The sequence below is a fragment of the Lactuca sativa genome, chromosome 3, assembly GCF_002870075.4.
Source record: "Lactuca sativa cultivar Salinas chromosome 3, Lsat_Salinas_v11, whole genome shotgun sequence".
Lineage (NCBI taxonomy): Eukaryota > Viridiplantae > Streptophyta > Magnoliopsida > Asterales > Asteraceae > Lactuca > Lactuca sativa.
The window spans coordinates 184531812-184555293 of NC_056625.2; the positions used below are offsets into that span (position 1 = coordinate 184531812).

The window sequence follows — 23482 nt, forward strand, 5'->3', positions numbered from 1 at the left end:
TAACGAATGCTCCCACGGTATTCATGGACCCTACAAACCGAGTTTTCCCAACCATTCCTAGTCGTCCTTTTCATTATTTTCATCAATAACATACTCATCTACTCTCGAGGCAAGAACAAAACACTGTCAACATCCACGACCATCCTTGAAAGCATCAAAGCTGGAGAATATCGCAATGAAAGCACTGCAGGGATGGATAAAACCCTCGAAGTCAAAAGACAAAGCTTATTATTCTAAGAGTTAAGTTGGGCGCTATCCGGGTGATCGTCGATAGGTTAACCCAATCTACCCATTTCTTGCCAATACAGATCATGAGACTCCGTGAAGTATCAGTAACTACCATCTCGGACCGAGATAACATGATTACATCAAGACTTTGACAGTCATTCCAGAAGGCTATGGGAACATAGCTAAATATGAGCATTGTTTGCTACTCTCAACCGCTAGCCAAAGCGAACGAACTATTCAACCACTCAAATTCATGCTATAAGTCTAGGTGCTCGAATTCAGCAAGTCATGGGATACCCGATTGCCCATGATTGGATTCCCTTACAATAACAGTTATCGCACGAGCATCAAGATTGCTCGTTTCGAAACTCTTTATAGTCATAAATGCATATCACTCGCCAGTACTCTCATGAGACCAGAAACCATTTGCGAAACAACAGAGAAAATAATCCAAATCAAAGCTTGACTTCAAACATCACGAGACCGACATAAGAGCTATTCTGACAAGCGGCGTAAGCCATTGGGGTGTCAAGTCGGGAATCGTGTTTTATCAAAGGAATATCAGATGAGACTCTTATCATTCCTTTACAAGGAAATCGAAATAAACAAGAGTCTCTTGTGCGTCGAAGAACTAGTCGATGTATTGGATAAGAAATAAAGCGTACAAAACAATGCCGCATTCCGATTGTGAAGGTTCGATGGAACGCTAAGCGTGGACCGAAATTCACATGGGAAACGCGAAGATCAGATGGAGTACCTATTCTCTCATTCATGAACCTATCTTTCGAAGGAATTTCGGGACGAAATTCCCTCTAACGGGGGGATGATGTCACAACTAGCATTTTTAGCTAGGAAATTCTCTTCTCTCATAAACATTATCCATTGTAAAAGCATATACTCTAAGTGAATACTATACTCTATTCTTATTCAAATATATCTCATATGCTCAAATAAGGGTTGGAAACCCTAGAAGTTCTTGATTAGGTCCATTTTGGACTAGGACTTCCTTATTGGACTCTACGGACCAATAAGCTTCCAATTTGACTATCATGGGCTTAGAACCCTTAAATGGGCTCTAATTGGACCCACATTAATTTATTTCAACATTATGGGCCATATTGGGCCTAGAATGAAATAAATTAAGAGTTTTGAAACATGAATAACCTAAACTAGTCCAACAAAGGGTAAAAATCATATTATATTTCTTTTAGGTTAAAACTCATCCAACCTAACTTCTACATGGGCTAGAGGGCATAAAAGCCCAAATTTTTCCTTTTCCTTCTAAATTCTCGGCCCATGGCCCAAATCCAAGAAGAAATGAAGAAGGTTTGACTTTCAATGCCACCTCCTTATTCTCTCATGGATCTCCATGCACAAACACATGTTTCCATGCACATGTCACTTCACTCACTTCTCATTTCTCTCTTTCCCTTCCCTTGGCCGAGAGTTTACACACACACACACACACATCTCACAAAAAATCTCTCTAAATCACTCAAGACTTCTCTCTTCCTCTCCATTCAAAGTCTCGAAATTTTTCTTGTGTTTCAAGAGGATTCTTCAAGGTTATCATCATCCTTTGGTAAGTTTTTCCATGTCTAAGCTTCAAAACTCCCCTCTCACATGAGATCTCTTATTCTAAACAAGTTTCTTTGGTGATCATACTCCTAGAAAACTCCATAAACTCGAGATCTTCATCAAGGGGTGCTAGGGCCGAAAATCACCAAGTTTTCTTCCATCTTTTCTTCAAGAACCGAAACTACCCCCTAAGGTGAGCTTCATACTCCCTATTTTTCTGTTTTATAAGTTTTGTGGGGGGGGGGGGGGGGGGAATACAAGTGAAAGTGTAGATCTATATGTGTTTTGTATGCCTTGTATGATTTCTATGCTTATATGTGTGTTTTTGTGTGTTTATAATGTTGGATCTAGCCATAAACCCCTAAAAATCGAGATATACTTTATGTTAAATGATACTAGCATCAAATATATTTCTACATACAAAGTGTTCCAAGAAAAATAGCTAAATGGCTTAATAACATTTTCTTTGGGCTAAAAACTCAATTTTTGGACATAAAATGTTAAAAATATAAAGTTAAAGGGCCCAAAATGAAATATTTCGAATTCTGATGGGTGAGATGAGTCAAAACAGTTTCCATAATGTATTTTCTGAAAATATACTCTTTTGGAGGATTAAAAACATAAATTTCAAGCTTAATGGGCTAAAAATGACATTTTCGGCCCAATAGGGCCCAATATGCGAAATTTTCTGTTTTGAAGGGCCAAAACTGTGTTTTTCTGTAAAACAGTGGACTACTAGTGTTCCAAGACCTTTTCTAAGGTTTAAAATGCTTTTCAAATTTAAAAAGGACCAAAGTTGCAAAAATTTTCCAATTTGGGCCAAAATTGTAAAAACTGTGAAAAAGAGGGGTTATAACCGAGAAAACTGTATTTTCAGGGACTCAAACTGTTTTCAACCTAAAATATGCTGAAAAATATCAATTTCAATAAGTTTTGGTGTTAAAATGTCAAGAAAAATGGTTTAAGGACCAAACCGGAAATTTATTTAATTAAAGGGTTGAAAAAGTATATTTACAAAATAAAGAGGGGCTGAAAACAGAAAATTTTCAAGGCTAATTCAATACACCCAACGTGATCAAATATTGGCACCGCGACTACCGACGAACTACAATACACAACAATACCAAAAATCGTTGTTAAACGAAGTGATTCGGTCTCGAATCAATAACAACCCGAAACTACTAACACGACGATAACTCGATTCACACAAGTAACATTTGGGAATTTCATACACACGTGAGAGTGCACAGACATCTACGCACCATTTTTGGGCCCCAAAGTGTAAAATCTTGTTTGTTGGGCCTAGCTAGCCCAATGACCTGATCTTTAGGCCCGAAGACTTCTACCTTACGAGTTGTTGGGTCTTACATGATCTAACACAGCGTAAAGGACTTTCAATGGCTTTTATACTATTGGTACCCAAGGGTCCTTTGGTACTGCTAGTAAAGTCGGTTATTTTAATGCGAGGCGGGTCAAGGGCCCCTCGTACTCTTTTTTTATCCCCAACCGGCTACGGAGTTATCGAGGTCTTCGTGCCCTCTTTCTCTTCGGATGTGGGATTACTCGAAGTCAGGGTGGTTGGATTACGTGAATAGTACGGACGACGCCTACGGGATCGTTAGTATAGTTGTAAACTGGTCGTTTGCGTAACGCGTGTTTATAGCAATTCACCATGCGCAATAATCCGACGTCGCCTGGAATTGATGACTTCACACGCCGCGATGGTTTTATTTTCAACTTCATGGAATTCAAAGAATTAGGAAAACATCGGGTTTTCCTAGGGCTTTACAATACATACAGTTTCGAAATGTACACAAGTTTAATGGACATTTTTTTTACAACTATAGAAACAAACAAGCATACTTATGGATCTTCACAAACTTTTTCATAAACTCTTTTAAGAAAATATCGGATTTTCTGGTAGTTTTTCAAAGCAATACAAAACGTTGTTTTTCAAATACCGCTTATGAACTCACCAACATTTCATATGTTGACGTTTTTCAAAACACTTGTATTCTCAGGTAACAGATAAAGTGAAGGAAGAATTGTACTCAATGATGTTTTGCTGTGTGTTAATTAGTATCGAACAATCTACTTTTGAGAATGTAATGTTTTGAGACAATGTAATGGATGTAAACACTATCAGTTGTAATATTCCAATGTTGGTGACGAATGATGTTATGTTTCATGTATATTCATTGTGATGGTATTCAATTGAGTCACAACAGCTCCCGGACGTTTCCGCCGTCTGGTTCGGGGGTGTGACAATCCAGGTTAGAATCAAGAGTTCAGGGGGTAAAGTGTAAATAAAGAAGGGGACTCGACGAGTAGGTAGTCCGACTCGCCGAGTCAGAGCGGGAATTTGGTCGCGAGTTAAGTGACCAACTCGTCGAGTCGGTAGTTGGACTCGACGAGTTGGTGCTGAAGAGAGAAAAACCCTAATCCCGGGGTTGTGCCCTATATAAAGAATGTTATGTTCCTCCTTCATCCTCTTTACCTTCCCTTTGAGTTCCAGAAACCCCAAAATTCGTGTGAGGCTTCATTATTGAGGAGATTGGGGGCTTAGAAGAGGAAATTGGTGGAAGGAGCTTGAGAAATTGGAAGTTAGCATAAAGGGCTTGTATAGATCTGTGATCTACATCAGTTTTGGGCACATCTCTGAGGTAAGGATCCTTATCTTAAGCTATTTCCTTTTTGGTTTATCCTTGGTGGTTGTTTTGGGAGTCCTTTAGCTTGTTTTGAGACCTATCTCGGATTTGGGAGTTAGATTTGGGGTTGCTGCTCCAGATCTAGACTCATGATGGCTTAGAATGTCATAAAGCTTCAGTTCTTGGGTTGTTGGTAAAGCCCCTTTGTCTAAAACCCAAGCCCTAGTGTGTTTTGGGCTTATATCTCCTTGGTATCACGTAAAGTTTGCAACTTTACGTGAGGGATAGCTTGTAGAAGGGTAGATCTATGGATTGGAGCTCCTGCATGGCTTGAAAAGCCTCTGAATGGATTGAGAACCGGAGATACTCGGCGAGTCACATGAGTGTACTCGACGAGTTGTATGAATATGTGCATGAACTCGGCGAGTTGGAAGAACAACTCGGTGAGTCCGTTGAAGATTTCCTTGGACTCGGCGAGTCTGGTCATGGAACCCTAACCTTTTCTGGTTAAGTCGTGAATCGGTGAGTCGAGGGATGACTCGGTGAGTTGAGCATGATGGGACTCGAAGATTCTTGGACTCGACGAGTCAGTGGGTTGACTCGGGGAGTAGAGTCAGTCAGGAAGTTTGACTTTGACTAAGGACTTTGACTTTGACCAAGAGTTGACCAATTGACTTCTAGGGGTATTTTGGTAATTATTGGTATTTATTGAGTTCAGTTATTTTGTGTTGACCAGTGGAGGAGTTCGTGTCCGTGGTTGGAGCAGCATGATCTTATTTCTTCAGCTGACAGTTGCAGGTGAGTCTTCTCACCATACCAATGGGTCTAAGGCACCAAGGCCGACCCATCTTATGTTGTGTGATATGATAGTTAGCTTTATGCTAGGTGGTATGTTGGTAATTATGTGATATGCTAGTTGTCTTTGTGATACTTGCATGGAAGACCATGTGGGGTAGCCCATGGCACAATGGTATAAGACCCAGGGGGTAGCCACGACATCCTTACAGGTTTATGTACGTGTTATGTGTAGATATTTATGTGATGCATGATATGCTATTTGGTTATATATGGTATTTGCAGGGAAGACCCCGGGGGAAGCCCGTGGCATTGGATGTAAGACCATGTGGGGTAGCCCATGGCAGTCCTAGGTAAAGACCATGTGGGGTAGCCCATGGCATTAGATGTAAGACCATGTGGGGGAGCCCATGGCAATCCTAGGTAAAGACCATGTGGGGTAGCCCATGGCACTATTACAAGTTTTATGTATGCAGGGCTTATGTGATATATGGTAGCTTTTATAGCTAACAGTATATATGATATGTGTGTAGCTTTTATAGCTAACAGGATATGTGATATGTGGTTTGTGTGAATGGTATGCTCTGGGAAACTCACTAAGCTTCGTGCTTACAGGTTTGTTTATGGTTTCAGGTATCATCGTTTTGGAAAGGAAGAGCTCGGGTTGATCGCAGTGCACACACCTATGATTTCTGCAATGAATGATTTTGGGATAAACTCTGATAAACGATTTGATTGACTATGATTTGATTGTTTGAATTAAATGGTATCAATGTTTTAGTTATATTAATAATGAAAATTTTACCCCTGATTTTTGGGATGTTATAGATTTTGAGTTTTGTATATTTAGGCTTTAGTTTTGCATTTCTTTTAAAGGAGCTGAATTTTTATTATGGAGGATACCATGAATGAAACAGGAGGGAGTGGTGGTGGCTCACCGAAGAAGAAGGATCAGAAGAAAAAGGTAGGGTGGGGTGGGTAAGTAGGAGTGTAGGAGATGATGACGGGGGGTGGTGTGGGTTATTAAATCACACCAATATATATTTAATTAATATTTTTTCATATTTAATTAATTGATAATTAAAAAAGTAAAAATAAATCGTATGGGTAAATCAGTCTTTTTAGAATGGACAGGGATCAGATGTGCTATCGATGTTATCACAATTCTCACTTGGTTCTTGTACTTGTAATTAACATGCATGTCTCTTAATAATGCTCACCTAGCTTTCCACACTCCAAAAGTTCGTTCAATGATATTTCGCAATGATGAGTGGAGATAGTTAAATTTCTTTTTCGGTCCACGAGGTTCACGAATAGCATCCGTGTGTCCACGTCGAAAATCTGGTAAATGATAACGAATATGTGTGCCTTTGTATGGAGCAAGATACTCTCTCGTATTTGGATATCCGCATCAACAACGCAATATTTATCTGTAAATAAAACAAACATTTATTATTCGTTTCAAACAAGTAGTAAAAACATAAAACTTGTGTTACAAAAAAAATACTAACCACACGTTGGATATGGAAAATTAAGATCCGGTCTCTCTGTAAGGCTTCATTGAAAATTCTTGTGTCATGTGTAGTCCCCTCCCAACCGGCCCAAACAAATGTAAAGCACATGTTAAAATCACAAACAACCATTATATTTTGTGTTGCATATCCCTTTCGACCAATCTACTTCGCTTCCTCCTTTTGTGGAACCGATGTCCTGACGTGTGTCCCATCTAATCAATATTTCCTCCATATTTCATCAATTTCACAAAGGTATGATAATCACAGAATATCACAGTACAATCCATACACTCTCAAAGGCATGATAATCAGTATTTCAGAACATCACAAGTATCATAATCGAAGGAACAAATCACAGTACAGTTCAAGGAAAATCGAAAATCGACATTTCTTTGCTACTGAAAATCGAAAATCGACAGAAACCAAAACAAAATCAGAGTTTAATTATCGGAAATCGACATAAAAGAAAACAAAACTTACCTGATCGGAGACACAGAAAGGAGGCGCCGGTGTTGCAGGAAAATCGTCGGTGGCTTGTGAACGATCGAACGAGAGATGCGAGAGAGAAGAATATGGTTGAGCGGAGAGAACGAGAGAGTAATGAATCGTATCTGCCTAAATTGATTAGGGTAGCTGAAGGGGTATAAAGGTAATTTAAGTTTTAAGTGGTTGAAAAGTTACAAAAGTCACGTTACGTGACTTTTCAAAAGACTCAATTTCCTTCTGTTGAAAAAGTTGATTGTAAAAGTCCTTTTCATTTTACCAAACATATTTTACCTTCTTTTGAACTTTTAGAAAAACATAAAAGTGAAAAGTCCCTTTAAAAGCTAAGTCAAACAACCTCTTAACCCATTTTCCATCGTTTCAGGAGCAAAAATACTGAGATCGGAATCAAAAGTAAAGTTTTTTAGGTTTTTTTTTCTCCAAAACAATGTAAACAAAATATATAATTTTATATAATTTTTAAAATAACGAATGTTATTTTTCATCAAAAGATTGTTGTTTTTCTCAAAAAAAAATAATTGGTAAGAGTGTGTTTGCTTTAAAAAAGAATGAAAACGAAAATTTCGAAAATGCATTTGGTTGATTTAGTTTTTAAAAAATTTCTATTTTTCAAATTATATGTAAATTAGAAAAGTGATTTTTAAATTTTTCTAAATTTTTAAGATGAAAAATGAAAATGGAAACTCCATCGGTTTCAACCAAACACGTTTTCTAAAATTTGCATTGAAAACGGAAAATAAAAACTCAGAGTTATTTTCTAAAACATTTAATTGAAAAATTAAAAAAGTCTTTCACACCCAACCGTAAATTATATAACTTTGAGAGTCACTTAAGTCAAAAGTCTTTGAAATAACATGCAAAACTAGAATAGATAGTTCATAAGAAGGAAACGAGAACAAAAATAAAAATTCAATCTTTAATTAACACAATTTGATTTTATACGAGTAAATTTTGACATTCATAAAAATTTGATGGTCAACTAAATCAAAACTCAATTGAAGAAGTAGATAGATATCACAATAAATTGTTATAACTTCAAAAACTACAAATGGTATTGCAAAATATTGCTACAACTTTGTCAAAAGCACTATAATACCATTAAATTGTTAAAACTTCAAAAACTACAAATGACCGGATGTGATTGAGTGCGAACGGTCGCAATGAATCGCAAGTCTAGTGTTTTCAGATGCGAATGTCACCCTCAAAGTGTTATTGAATGCGGACAGAGATTTGGATGCGAGCGATCGTAACCCATCGCAGTCAAATGGTTGCGAACAACTTCAAGGTGAGATACTATGTGATTCTGACACATACATCGATCGATCGGATTGGTATAGTTTGGTTCTGATGGGTTGTTACTTGGTGTTGAAAGGTAATGAGTTTGAATATAAAATAATAATAATTGTAATAACTTCAAGACAAAATTGCAAATATGGTCCCTGTGGTATGCATTTTTTGGGAGTTTTAGTCCAAACCACGACTTTTTTGGATTGATGGTCCTTTTGAGGTAGTTTCATTGTGTTTTTGGTCCCTCGGTAAACTGAAATGACTGTAATGCCCTTCTGATATTTTTTTTTATGTATTTTTATTTAATTTAAATGAAAAAGAAAATAAATAATTAAATTGGACCTCTCTCTCTCTCTCTCTCTCTCTCTCTCTCTCTCTCTCTCTCTCTCTCTCTCTCTCTCTCTCTCTCTCTCTCTCTCTCTCCAAAACCAATTTCAACACCTTAACAAATTACCGTCTGTTATTGTTGCTGTTTCCAGTTAGATTACCGTCTCCAAAATCAATTTCTCCCTTTTCTCTCTCTCTCTCTCTCTCTCTCTCTCTATATATATATATATATATATATATATATATATATATATATATATATATATATATATATATATATATCCAAACCCATTACCATCTTTAACAAATTTTGAGGAAACAATATCCCAATCAACACAAACCTCGATTTCCAAATCAACCCGCTTCCAATCCATTTTCATTTAGATTAATAGATCCAAAACCCATTTGATTCTAACAAATACCAGTGAGCATTACATGTTGAGAGAAAGAAAGAGAAAGTGAAGAAGATGAAAATTAAACCATAAATAGATGAAGATGACGAAAATCAGTGCAAATGTCAATCAAATATAAATCAATTCCTTTTGTTGTTAATCCAACCACTTGGTTCAAGTTGCAAGTCCAGTTAGGAGGATAATCGAATGATTTCGTGTTTTTGGGGTTCTCGATGAACATAAGAGATGATGATGGTCAAGACGGTCTACTGTTGGAAGTCGTGATGGTTTTAACGTGGTCCGACGGGCGGATGGTGATGATGGCATTGATGTTTAATTGTGGAGATGTGGGTCTTCTAGGGTTTTAATTTTGCTAGCAATGCATGTATATACATTTATCTATATGTGTATATGTTGAGAAATGGGTAGAACGCAGTGAGATTGGATCAATCGGAGAAGGATAGAGATGAAGTTTGAGGTCGTCGGAGCCATTATAAACCCTAACTCCGATTAGGGTTTCGTCGTCGTTCCCCTGCAGTCATTATCACACCTCCTTCCATATCTGTGAATCGCAAACGGCGTTCTCTACACATTTTCGTCTTCATATGAAAATATAAGATGTGTGTTTGTGTGGGAAATAGAATATGAAAACTCCATGTGTTCATGTGATTTAGAAGTTTGTATCTGTGTTCATCAGATATGAATTTGGGAAGATGAAGAAGTGGGTGGGGGTGAATTTCTTTTGAGAGAGAGAGAGAGAGAGAGAGAGAGAGAGAGAGAGAGAGAGAGAGAGAGAGAGAGAGAGAGAGAGAGAGAGAGAGAGAGAGAGATGGGCCCACTTTTTTTTAATTAATAAAATAAATAAATAAACAATTAGATTTTAAAAGAATGAAAGAAAAATGAAAAATAAATGCCTCAAGGGTATTACAGTCATTTCAGTTTATCGAATGACCAAAATGCAACGAAACTACCTCAAAATGACCACCAATCAAAAAAGTCATGATTTGGACTAAAACCCCAAAAAAATACATACCACAGGGACCATTTTTGCAATTTTGTCTAACTTCAAATATACGACCGTTAAGTTGGTAGTCCACTCTCATCGTAGCCATCACAAAACGCAAAGACCACGACTCACAATGATACTCCAAAACGGTGTACACATTCGTGGTTCGTGACAGGTGAATATTCCGTATGGTCTAATACTACTAGGTTGGATTTTTTTTGGCATTCTACTTGAATATTAATTTTATTTTCAAAACATAGATAAACTAAAAACTTGAAACGAAAAACAAAGCCATATTCCAGGAAAACAACCTCAACAATAATTCAGCAGCACCCTGTTGCATTTGCAACAGAAATACATTATAATCATCATCTCTAATACAGATCACAAATTATTCATTCGAAAAAGTCAACAAAAACAGTCAATAAACCCTACCACAACAACACATCATTCGATGATTTATTTTCCCTATTTATTATTCATAATACACTTAACTATATCCAAGATCCTAAAATAATCATAAAACAAGGACGAGTGTTCCCCTTCAAGCCCATCCCGGCTAACCCGATTACTCCCGGCTAAATTATTACACGGACTGCCACCCACAATGAGGTCGAACCCACCGAACGAGCCCATGAACTGCTCGAGCCGGTCTCCGTTTAGTTGTTGCACATCGGCTAAGTGAATCAGATTCCCTTTTTGGTTCGTTTGTTCCCACCAACTTCTCACAATGTCACGGTTTGCTTCCGAGATTTCAACCGACACCACGTTTTTTAGCGGGATTCCGAGCCTGTGGAGTGCAACTTCGGCACCACCGATTCCGGAGAAGAGCGATAGCATGTTGATTCCGTTTGGGAATATGTCTTTTAGTACTGATAGATGATATGCTACTGTGTCTACCTGTAGACAAAATATATATATAAACCTTTTGTTGTGTATGATGATATCCTACTTTTGTTTCTTTCTATTATAGTATTGTACTTTAGATTTCTTTTGTTATATTAGATCTTACGCTTTGAGAAATATAGTCAAAAACTAACCGTATTTTAAATTAATGTTAAAGAAAATAACCCAAAATAGTTTTTTTTTTTTTTTGAAGATCTAAGAAGTCTGGAATGGGTGATTCCGACCGACTAAAAAGTAGTTTTTTTCTGACAAAAGTATATTTTGGACTGACATTCCGGATTTCAAATAGGAATAAAAAACTACGGAATTTCAAGAAAAAGTCCGAAATCTGATAAACAATTCCGGAATTTCAATAAAATACTAAGTATTTTTTACTATCTCTAACAAAAAGTTAAAAGAAGCATAGTAAAATGGAAGTATATAGGTGTAAAATCAGACATTTTATTGAGAAACGATGTGTTTGTTTGTAGAGAACTGTTTTCATTTTCCAAGAAAATGTTTTTAGAAAATAGATTTGAGTTGAGTTTTCGGTTTTCAATGAAAAATTCAGAAAACTATAAAAATCACTATTCTAATTTACATAAATTTAGAAAACTGTAAAAAATACTATTCAAATTTACATACAATTTGAAAAACATAAAATTTTCATTTTCTTGGAAAAATTTTGAAAACTAAATAAGCGTTTTCAAAATTTTCATTTTCATTTGAAAATTTTCATGGAAAACTAAAAAAAATCCGCAACCAAACACACTCTAAACAGTAGAGATTTTAAAAAAATTGCGAAGAAAAAAAAGAACTAAGAAATTTCAAAAACAAGGCATGGAGCATTATTTTGGAGGGAGAAAATGGTTATTTTTCAAAAACTGATTAAAAAAACGGTTATCTTTGTTAATAAGCACTTTATAAGAGTTGGTTTAGTTAATATCCCTTTTTTTCATTAGTTTTTATTAGAGTCTACCAAGTTATAAGTTATAACATTGAAAATTCTTTTATATTTGAGTATGACACTATTATAACTGAGTTTTGGATTTTCATAAACAATGTCATAATAGAAAGAAATGCTATTTCTTTAATTTAACTTACCCTCAAAAATAATAAAAGTTAATTAACTAATTATTACCTGAAACGAGTTGCCAAGTGATTTGTATCTATCTGTCCTACTAATCCCTCCTCCTCTGGTATGATTCCTCGGAAACCCTAAAAGCATTTCAACCTCATCAGGCTCTAATGGCGCCACCTTGTTCTTCCCAACCCAAACCAAGTTCCACTTCCGACATTGCTCAAGAACAAACTTCTGAACATGTACAGGCGGATTATCCCCCCATTTTTCAAGCGCTTTCCTTATCCTATCAGTCAATTTCGCACTTCCAATCACCGTTTGCAAACAGTTCAGCTTCGTTCGTTTATCCCACTCCGGCCACCACCTCTTCGTCAATGGCAGCGCGTCGTTTACAGTGCGAGGAGGAAGAGGAAGAAGCGGGAATCGGTTTTTGATCGGAAGGTTGTGAACGTACCCGCGTTTTCTAGCGGCGGCGCAGAAGTACTTTGAATCGACGAATTCCGGTTCGACGTCGTATAGGAAGCGAGAGATGGTGTCCCAGACGCCTTTTGGAGCTAGGGCTACGTTTTCGTAGTAGAAGAATGGAGGTCCGATGGCGGCGTCGGGGAGGACTCTGTGAGTGATGACGTGTGTGTCTGTTGGGACTCCGAATCCGATCATCGGATTTGGAAGACGGAGACCTTCGTCTTCTTCGGATAGAATCCCCTTTCGCTTCTTTGTTTTCCATATCTCGAGGTCGTATAATTTTCGCTTCTTGAAATCGCCATTGACGCGAAGTGGGAGCTTCGGTTTCTGAAATCAGACGTATATAATGAAAAGATAATTTTGTGATCTGATAAGATAATGGGTTCAATCGGGTCGTTTTTTCAGTAGTCTCGGGTTAAATTGTTAAATTAACCCATCACATCACATCATCTCTTAATATATTCTTAATATAAATGAAGAATTCTCTTACATACTTTCATTCAATTGGATCATTTTATGGTTAGTTAGAATTATTATTTTTCCGATGTCATTTCATTAGGTTTTTATTTTATTAAATTTAACATAATATTTTAATATAATATCATCTCTCGTTCTCACAATCTAATAAAAGAATAGTTTTATTCTCCTCTTGACATGTGTCATCTTATTAAGCTTCTTAATTAATGCATATTTTATTTTGTTTTTGTCATATGTCATCATATTATATCTCATAATTATTACATAACATTTGTAAACCTATTAATTTTCTATTTCAAATTTTAAATTTTAAATTTATCACTCTAATTACATTAAATTAATAACATTAGAATAAAAATTAAAATAAACTTAATACAAATTATAAAATGATATCATTTCACATTTTTTTTAAATCAATGATTAAAATTTATATAACTAAAAAAATCTCTTAATTAATAATTTATTTAAAATAATTGATTAATAACTTTTAGATTTTATTTTAAGAGTTTAATTAATTGTATAACCGTGGTTCTCACGGGTTATAAACTAATTTATTAATAAACTTAAATTTTAATTTCAAATTTTCCAAACTTAAAACTCATTACTTTCTTATTTGTTTAAATTTAAAAGATAAAAAATATTTCCATTTATTTCCCACGGGTTATAAACTAATTTATCAAGAAATTAAAACTCATTACTTTCTTGTCCTCCTTAATAAATGAAATTTTTTTTACCACATGTCACATTCTCATTTATTTTGCCACATGAAATTTTATAGTTATTAAATTCTAGATAGTATTTAAATACAATAATAAATACATATCAATTTCATTAATAAACTTTCCTTATAATTTCAAAATTACTAAATTAAAGATTCATTAATTTTCCTTATTTATTTATCTAAATTATTCGTTTAATATTAAAATAGAAAAAAAAAACACTTTAATTTTTATAATTCAATATTTTCTCATTTTTCTTATAAATTCATACTTCCCAAATGTTTAGAATTTTATATTTAGTTTTTCTTTCAAATAAAAACATGTAATACATAGGTCTCACACCTAGTTATTTTTACAAATTCAAAGTTCTTAAATATTTTGACATTTATATTTAGTTTTCTTTTTTAATTAACCCATTTAATACATGGGTCTCACAACTAGTTTACTCTAATAAATAACATTGTCATTGATTTCTCCACATATCGTTTTGTGGTTATTTTCAATTAAATCTTTTCCACATACATTTTATGGTTGTTTTCATTTTTATTAAATTTCACGTAATAATTAATTAAATACATTAATTGCAATAAATGTAATAATAAATTTATATCAATTTCATTAATTGACTTTTCTTTTAATTTCAAATGTTTTAAATTAAAACCTTATTAGTTTCGCTTGTTTATATATCTAAATTATTTGTTTAAATTTAAAAGAGAAACACTTTAATTTTAATAATTCAATATTTTTCTAATTTTTTCTTATAAATTCAAATTTCTCAAATGTTTAGAATGTCAACTTTTTTTTTAAAATGAACACACATAATACATGGGTGTTGCATTTAGTTTATAATAATACTTTATTAAATTTACAATAAAGTCTCAAATATTTTATTTTATATTAGTTTACAGTTTAATTTCAATATTTAAAATCTCAATTATCTAATTTTATACAATAATTTGTCGATGTTGAAAAAACTTAAACAAAATTATAAAAATGGTTCCTATGGTTTCTCATTTAATGTGGTTAAAGTCCATGTGTTTGAAAAGTTACATATTTAGTCCTTTTAACCAATTTTGTTGTGGTTTTGGTCCCTGTTCTGTTAACTTTAACTAGTTGGTTGTTAGCTTCTTTAAAATGACAATTTTACCCTCAATAATCATTTTCACAGTTTTGTCTTTTACCATACTATAAGGACCATTTTTGCATTCATTCTTTTTTATTTTATTGAAATATTATAAATTAATAAATATTCTTAATATATAATATTATATTATAATAAATATTGTTTTATTTGATTATTAATTTATTTTAATTACTTCTTTTTTTTTACAATTTTTTTTGTTAGAGTAATTCTTTTTTATTAAATTATTATATATCAATACATATAGTTTTTAATATATAAAATGGCTATATCATAATAAATATTATATTATGGGATTATTATATGTTACAAAACATTATTTTATTGGATTATTAATTTCTTTTAGTTGATTTTTTTGGATTATTAATTTCTTTTAGTTGATTTTTTTTTAAATGTTTATTGGAGTAATTCTTTTTTATTGGATTACTATACTATTTTATTGGATTATTATTTTATTTTTAATGTATACTATTAATTCTTTTTAATTTTATTTGTTTCATCACAAAGTCGCCAAAATACGCAAAGGCATCGCTTCTCATCGGAAAAAATCGACATGATCACCGCCAAACACCTTCATCAGAGGTTCAACCCCACCCTGTTCCACCTAGCATCGTTGGTATACCACACAATGCTCGACAAACCCCTGTAGCAATTATAAGTGGTACTGGTGACCGGTTCCCTATGGTTTCTCATTATAAGCTACCTACAATGAAGGTGTTTGGCAGTGACTTTTTGCAATTTCGATGATGAGAGACGGCGATTTTGCATATCCCACGACTTTATGGTGGAACCAATAAAATTAACAAGAACTAATATTATATATTAAAAGTAAATGAATAATCCAATAAAATAATATTTAGTATATGAAGAAAATAATAAATTAAAAGTAATAATCTAGTAAAAATTAATTTTAAAAAAAAAGGAATTACAAAACTTAAGTAAAAAAATTTAATAATCCAATAATATAATATTTGTTATGATATAAGTACTATATATTAAAAACTATATGTATTGATATAATAATCCAATAAAAAATAATTACTCCAACAAAAAAAAAACAATTAACTAAAATAAATTAATAATCCAATAAAACAATATTTAATAATATATAATATTTCAATAAAATAAAAAAGAATGTAAGCAAAAATGATCCTTATAATATAGTAAAAGACAAAACTGTGAAAATGGTCCCTGAGGGTAAAATTATCATTTTAAAAAAGTTAACAGCCAACCGGTTAAACTTAACGGAAGAAGGACCAAAACTACAACAAAACTTCTTGAAAATGACTAAATATGCAACTTTTCAAATGTTTTGACCTTACCCACATAAAATGAGAAACCACAAGGACCTTTTTTGCAATTTTGTCAAAATAATTAAGGACTATTTCGTTAATTTGTACAAAAATATAAAATAATTGAGACTTTTCTGTTAAAAAAAAGTTGAGACTAAACCGTAAACTAACCCAAAATATTAAGATTATATCGGAGTTTCCCAATACTTTATTTATCAAATTATAAAACTATTATAATACTCCCGAATTTTATGCTACAAACTTGCATATTTTTCCCTTTTTTGCAATAATATTTAATTTTATTAATTTATGCAACAAGGTTTTCATTTTTTACCAATTGTTGCTATGAAACAATGTTTTATTTGGTTTACAAATTTTATGCAATGTTTTCAACTCTTTTACCAATTTATGCAATCTATACAAATCATACAACCATGTTTCAACCCGTTACACAAGTTACTAGTAAAATGTTTTGTTTGTCCTAAAACAAACATCGTTGCATGTATAACATAAAAAACTCAAAACCACTTTATTGCATAAATTGGGAAAAATGTGAAACATTGTTACATAAAAGTGCATTTAGCCTTCTTTTTATTTTTAAATCTATTTAGAAGGTTGTAATTTGTAAGCATTTTAAATATACATTTCGTGACTTTTAAAGTTGTTTTCTTTTTAGCAACTTCTGTTGTTTGACTCATGATCAATAAAATATATAACTCAAATGTACCATAAAAATGTCGAAAACACATGAAGAAAATTTTTAATTTTTTTTTTTTTTGGTGATCATCAAGAAAAAATAAATACCTCATCCTCAAAAAATACGGCTTCTGTTTTTGCCATTTGAGCAGCACAGATAAAATCAGTTAGTTCTACAATAGAAGCTTCTGGACCTGTAATGAAAAACAATTTGGTTTATGCCATTTAACAAAAAAAAAATTAAAAATTAAACTTTATTAAAAAATATTTTTTTAAAAAAATCTACTTACCACATCTCTCCATGGCTGCTGAAGCCTCTTCTATGCTATACCCCATATTTGCTAAGGATAATAATGATTTCTCATGTTTAGGTAAAGAACTGGTATTATTCTGTTCAACATAGATTTTCATACATCAACATTCTTTGACAATTTCAAAATTTCCACCAAAAATAAAAGGGTAATTTTGTCCAAATAAATTAATGAAAAGTACTAGACACCAATAAAGCAACATTTCACAGCTCATAAAGCTATGTTGATGGAACCAGTCTAGACTAGACCGGACTGTACAAGACAGCTTTATAGGACTATTTTGGAATATTACTGCAAGGGTATTTACGTCTTTTACACAGAACAAAAAGCAAAAGCACATCTCTAAAACTGTCCGAACTTTTTTCCACTTTTTTTTTGTAGGACAGAAAGTTGCAATTTTTGTCTAACTGATATCAGTCTCAATGTATGTCAAACACAGTACAAGACTGTCATATTCTGTCTAAATGATGACGTGGCAAGAATCGACTTACAGCTACTTCACTACCACCAGACCAACTGCTGTCATCAGACTCAGAGAGATCATCACATACGCTCTCATCATAATCTGATGACAATTCACCATTTTCTACACACGATTGTTGTTGTTGTTGTTGAGGAGAATTCAGATGACATGAGTTTAATTCATCAGGAGAGTCTTCAACTTCAAGAACCTGTAAAATATATAAATCAAAATTCAAACATTAATATTAAACTGAAGTATGCTATTAGGTCTGTTCGTTTCTTTTTGACAGATTTGCCCTTCTTTTTTTTCCTCTTGCATTAAACAGAATAAGAAAAACAAAACTTACTGAGTATGTAAGTAGAGATTCAAGTATTGATTCTGTATTGGCCTCCCCTACACGTATCAAGAAATAAAATTTTATATATATAAAAAAAAAATTATTATCTCTATAGTTTTTAAATTATATACCATTTTCTTTAATTGCTTTTGCAATCGACTGTTCAGAAAACCCCATCCCTAGAAAATGTTGAAACAAATTGGAGTTCGAAGGGCCTGCAGATGAGCTTGCCTTGAGATGAAAAAATATAAAGTTTAGTAAAAATGGGATTTAATAAAATATGGGTAAAAAAGTAATTTACCTCTCCATTACTAACAACAGTTTGTGCATTGAGAGATGCTAAAGTTGCATGAGATGAAGGGGCGATGTTTTGGATTTCAAGTTCATCATCTGTATTCCAATCAATATTTTCATACTCCTCACCAGAAGCATTCGCATCCTATATAAGTTTTTAAAAAAAAAAAGAAAAAAAAAATTTACTGTTATAATTGGGTAAAATTTTCAACGTTATATTATGGAATAGTGTTTTTCCCCTAGCCAAAATCCAGAGTACTTTTTTATCAGAAAAAATACTTTTAATGTGACCCATTTAGACCAAATATCGATTAAATCTTTCATTTTTTATGGTCATTTTTGTCAATTGTTAACATCAAAAAGTAGTACCATTTGTCTATAATCTTTGGTCTTGAACAAGTAAAGCCTTCAATCTGTTCAAAAAGAAGATTGAATACTAAAATTAGAGCATTCTTTATAACATGCAATTATTGAAAAACAATACATGCAATAATTGCTATTTCAATCTATTCTAATAAACTTTATAAATTGCTTCTGTAACTAAACATCAGGAAAAAGTCTGACTTAAAATAGTTATATAAAATCACAGTTTAAAAAGAAAGTAAAAACGTTGTGTCTTTATCACGCAAAAATCGCAAATTTTTCTTCTAGTTAACCTAAAATCCAAGATTTCACAGAAACAAAACCCTAGTCAGTTACAAGTCATCTGCTTTGAAACCACCGACAAACAATCAAACGTTTAATTCTCAAAGAAAACGATTAAAACTTCAAATGATCGAACTCGGGTGATGCGCAACAACCAACATTGAAAGTAAACAGAGAAATTAAACTAATTTGAACATAACTTACCAGATTAGCCTAAAATCCAAGCGATTTTGAAGCTAATGTTCGAAATGCACTTCCTGATACATCAAAAATTGAAAGAGAAATAATCAAACGGGTGAAACAAAAATTGGGGGAATTCATCGTAACTACATATCAGTAATTAAAAAGGGGAAATTGAGAAAATTGATTCAATCAATACAGGACAAAGCAAATAAATGCTTATTTACACATGTTACGAGTTCTGATTCTGGCCCCTTCGCCGATTAGGGGAGAGAAAGAGATTCGCAAGGGAGCTTCTTTGACGAAATTTTTTTTGTAACGGGAGAAGGATATTTAATACTCCTTTTTTGGGACAAAATTACAAAATTGGTCATGTGGTTTGCCATTTTTCCAGTTTAGTCCAACTAGTTTTTAAATTGTGGTTTTAGTGTGGTTTGATTGAGGACCAAAAATTGAAAAGATTGATTTACCATTTGATTGGTTTGTTATGTTTTTATTATTTATTTTACTATTTTTTTAATTATCATTAAATAGTAAATACCACTCAGATCATCTATTTTTCAATATCCTCTTCTTGTTCTAGTTTCCTTACTACCATCCCAATCCACTACATGTTTGTCGTCAAGGTTGTCGAAAACCACCATCGACCATTGCAATCACCTCCACCACCTATATATATATATATATATATATATATATATATATATATATATATATATATATATATATATATATATATATAGAGAGAGAGAGAGAGAGAGAGAGGTGCTATAATGCACCAATAGGATTTTAGTATTAATTATATGTATATTAAATGCTATCCATACTTATAACTTATTTTTATAGAAACTAATTAAATTCGTCATTAATGTCAACAATAATATTCTTTTAGAATGAATTCATATCTAGAAGAATGAGAGTGTATTCTAATATAATACAATCTCGTTCTTCATATTCCATATAAATTCATTGTATTTTATGTGAGTGAGTCCTGAAACAAAATACGAACTCATATATAAAAACCTAGATGTGAATTTATTCTGAAAGAATGTTATTGCTGACATTAATGACAGGTTTTATTAGTTTCCATAAAAAAAGAATTATAATGATGGATATCATTTAATATCTACATTTATTTAATTAAATAATTATTTAATTTACTAAATTTCTATTGGTGCATTCTAACACACAATAAATGTAAAAAACAAAATAACCTAACCTTTTATATATGTATATATATATATATCTATATATATATATATATATATATATATATATATATATATATATATATATATATAAACAACTCTCATGTTCCTTTAATTTTCCAACATCTTGTGTCTTCACCGCTATTCCCACCGGTCCACAAAAACCCCATTATTTGTTGTTCCATTAAAACAACAAATTATTCATGAAAAGTTTTCAACATCATCGTAGCACTCAACAACACCATAAAATAAATCAACTGTACCTAAGTAGACCTCCGAAAACACTTGTGAACAATCCATGCCAAAAGCAGCAAAATACTCCAACAAGAACTAATTGATCGTTTTTCCTTTGCCTATATCAAAACCTTTTTACACATTTTATGTGTGCCCTTCGTTCTAAACATTTCTCAATCATCTTCCCCTACTTTAAATTTTATCACTAAATCAATTTTTAGCACAAAGTCAAGAAATTCTTGTATATAATTAGTCAAACACATTTTACAACAATGACAATTTTGGGAATTCTATAACATGACACTTATATATTTTCATATTATTTGTGAAAAACTATCCAAAATGAATCATGGTTCGCTTTTTCTATTCTTTATCTTCCCATCTCTAGGAAAATAAGTTGAATATGATTTCATTTGAAAACAACTTCCCTTGATTTATTTTACTACCTCCTGAAACTGAAACATATATAGGAAAGTATACAATATTTTATGTCAAAATTAACATATTCTATAGTTTGCAAAACCGATAAATATATGATCTCAATTTGTAATTTTAAATAATCTAAGTATGGGGATTATATCGATAATGATATATTATATGAAAGAGGACCAGATGAAGATAACTCTTCATGAATGTGTTGGTGGCAATGTAAGAGACACCAAGAAGAGTGGAGAGTCGATTGATATACGTTTCGTTTCTGACTCTAGGAAATCCTAAAACATCCAATGGAAATTCCTAGAACCTTAGGTATCATCTATAAGCGGTAGTATAGGATTGGAAGAATTAGGGCGTTGATGTTGGATTTCGGAAATAAGGATAGTAGTGGTGGAAAGTGGTCACTTGACTATAAATAAATATTGGGGCTTGAATAGGTGGGTGAAGGCTACCATTGGAGGATTTGACGACATAGTCGTAGAGACAAAAATAGAGGGGTAAAGGTGAAGGGTTTTGAGCATCCTAACAACCTTAAGGTGCACATACAACCCTAAATGCTTTGGATCTATGTTTTCTCTAAGTATACAAGCAAAATGATTTTCCAAAGCATTTCGTTAACTAGAATACAAACTTGGGTACTAGTATAACAAAAATCTAGTTAGATCACATACCTTTTCTTGTAGCTTGATTCCTTGGATCTTTAAGAGCCTAACACCCCAAATGTGATGCCTCAAATGCTTCACACAACACCACCAACAATGAAGGACTTGAAAGAGGATTAATTGTTTCACAAATTCGGCTAGCACTCTTCTAAGCTCATTTAGGTGACGATTTTGCTAGCCAAGGGGTTTCTTATATATAGAGTGGCAAAACTAGGGTTACACCATGTAAACCCTAATGTGCATGACCTTCCATATTCCTTATGCTCTATAGTTTTAAACCTCCATGGATCATCCATGGGTTGTTACATGGGTTTAGCCCAACATAAGGAATCATGGATCATTGGACCACACCATAAGAATGAATGATTTACCAAATCAACCCCTTATATTTAATTAGACTCTTTTGATCACAAAATTAACTCCAAATTAATTCTTGATCAACATTAATTAAATAATATGATTTCATATTAATATATTAGATCTTATAATATATTAATAAATCATAAATACCATCTTCTCATAAGTCCATCCTTACAAATTGTTTCAGTGCCATGCAACCCAAATGGACCATGTTATTCTCGGGTCAAGTACATACAAATTATAGTTATGGGCTTAGACACTAAATCCAACAGTCTCCCACTTGGATAAGTCTAATAACTATAACTGCAAGTACGACTTAAAACACCAACTAGCAATCATAGCTCTTAAAAGCCTATGTCGAACTGAGACGCTCCATTTTAGATAAGTGATCATATAATCCTCTATTCTCAATATATCAGCCGGACAAATACATGGAACAACGTCATACTTATTGTCCAGCAGTTTGTTTCCCGGTTTCCGATATGTTTGACATAGAACTGAATTGAACACATCAATTTAGTTCTGACCAGGCCCGACACATAAGTCAAAATAAAATCATCGAGGGGCCCAAGATATCGCTTTTAATCCTCCAATGACTAAAAGGAACAGATAAACTTCGAATCATATGCTTGTACTAACTATTCATCAAATTGTACACAACAACACGTTTTATAGCATCAAGTTACTAAAGCGTTTTAGTACTATCAATGCACAACCAACTCATAGTCAACAACTCATATCTCTTGGTTTGAAGACTTATATGATATTATCGTTTGACGATCACTTGAGAGGTAAATTCTATGAAGTGATATAAGTGAGTGTGGGTTTAATCCAATACTCAGACCTTATGAGCACTCATGAATGTTGCAGCAAACTTTGTTATGTCTAATACAATTCAGAAAAATCTACAAGCCAAATTCATGACAGTCTTGCTTCAATACCTACTTCCAACATATGATCGACTGTGGATAGTTTGAATAATGTAATTATTCTGGAAGTCAAAACATGCAAAGTGAAACAATAGTAAATAATTGACACAAGATACTAACTTTACTTATAAAACAAAAGGCCCTTTTATTTATCATCAAATGTCAATTACATTTCAACTATTACAAGTTTTGAAAGCTATCTAATCAATAAAACTAATATCGTCCTTCAGCCTGATGCGCCTCGCATGCTGCAGATGCTTAACCCTACTCAGTCCCTCCGAGAGGAGATCTGTTGGGTTCTCATCATAGGATACCCTCTTTGCCACGAGGAGTCTTTCTTCTATTCGATGTCTAATGAAGTGGTATTTTTTGTCGATGTGCCTGGATCT

At 32.9% G+C, this 23482-nt stretch overlaps 1 protein-coding gene across 3 annotated transcripts; it reads right to left on the reverse strand.

Moving 5' to 3' along the window:
- Window positions 1-10575: 10575 nt before the first annotated feature.
- On the reverse strand, window positions 10576-19570 carry LOC111880984 (DNA (cytosine-5)-methyltransferase DRM2). 3 transcript variants are annotated; one of them, XM_023877390.2, is made up of 11 exons: window positions 19493-19570; window positions 19290-19342; window positions 18810-18853; window positions 18448-18585; window positions 18278-18377; window positions 18156-18202; window positions 17838-18017; window positions 17326-17425; window positions 17144-17229; window positions 12306-13037; window positions 10576-11179 (listed from the first exon to the last, which is right to left on the reverse strand). In XM_023877390.2, exons 3-11 carry the CDS (start codon window positions 18810-18812, stop codon window positions 10748-10750), a joined length of 1818 nt encoding a protein of 605 aa, XP_023733158.1. In that variant the 5' UTR covers window positions 18813-18853; window positions 19290-19342; window positions 19493-19570; the 3' UTR covers window positions 10576-10747. The 3 variants fall into 3 exon arrangements, with proteins under 3 accessions (XP_023733158.1, XP_042754779.1, XP_042754780.1); XM_042898845.2 differs by lacking the exon at window positions 18810-18853 and having other exon boundaries at window positions 19493-19555; XM_042898846.2 differs by lacking the exons at window positions 18810-18853; window positions 19493-19570 and having other exon boundaries at window positions 18278-18361; window positions 19290-19306.
- Between the last annotated feature and the right edge of the window lie 3912 nt (window positions 19571-23482).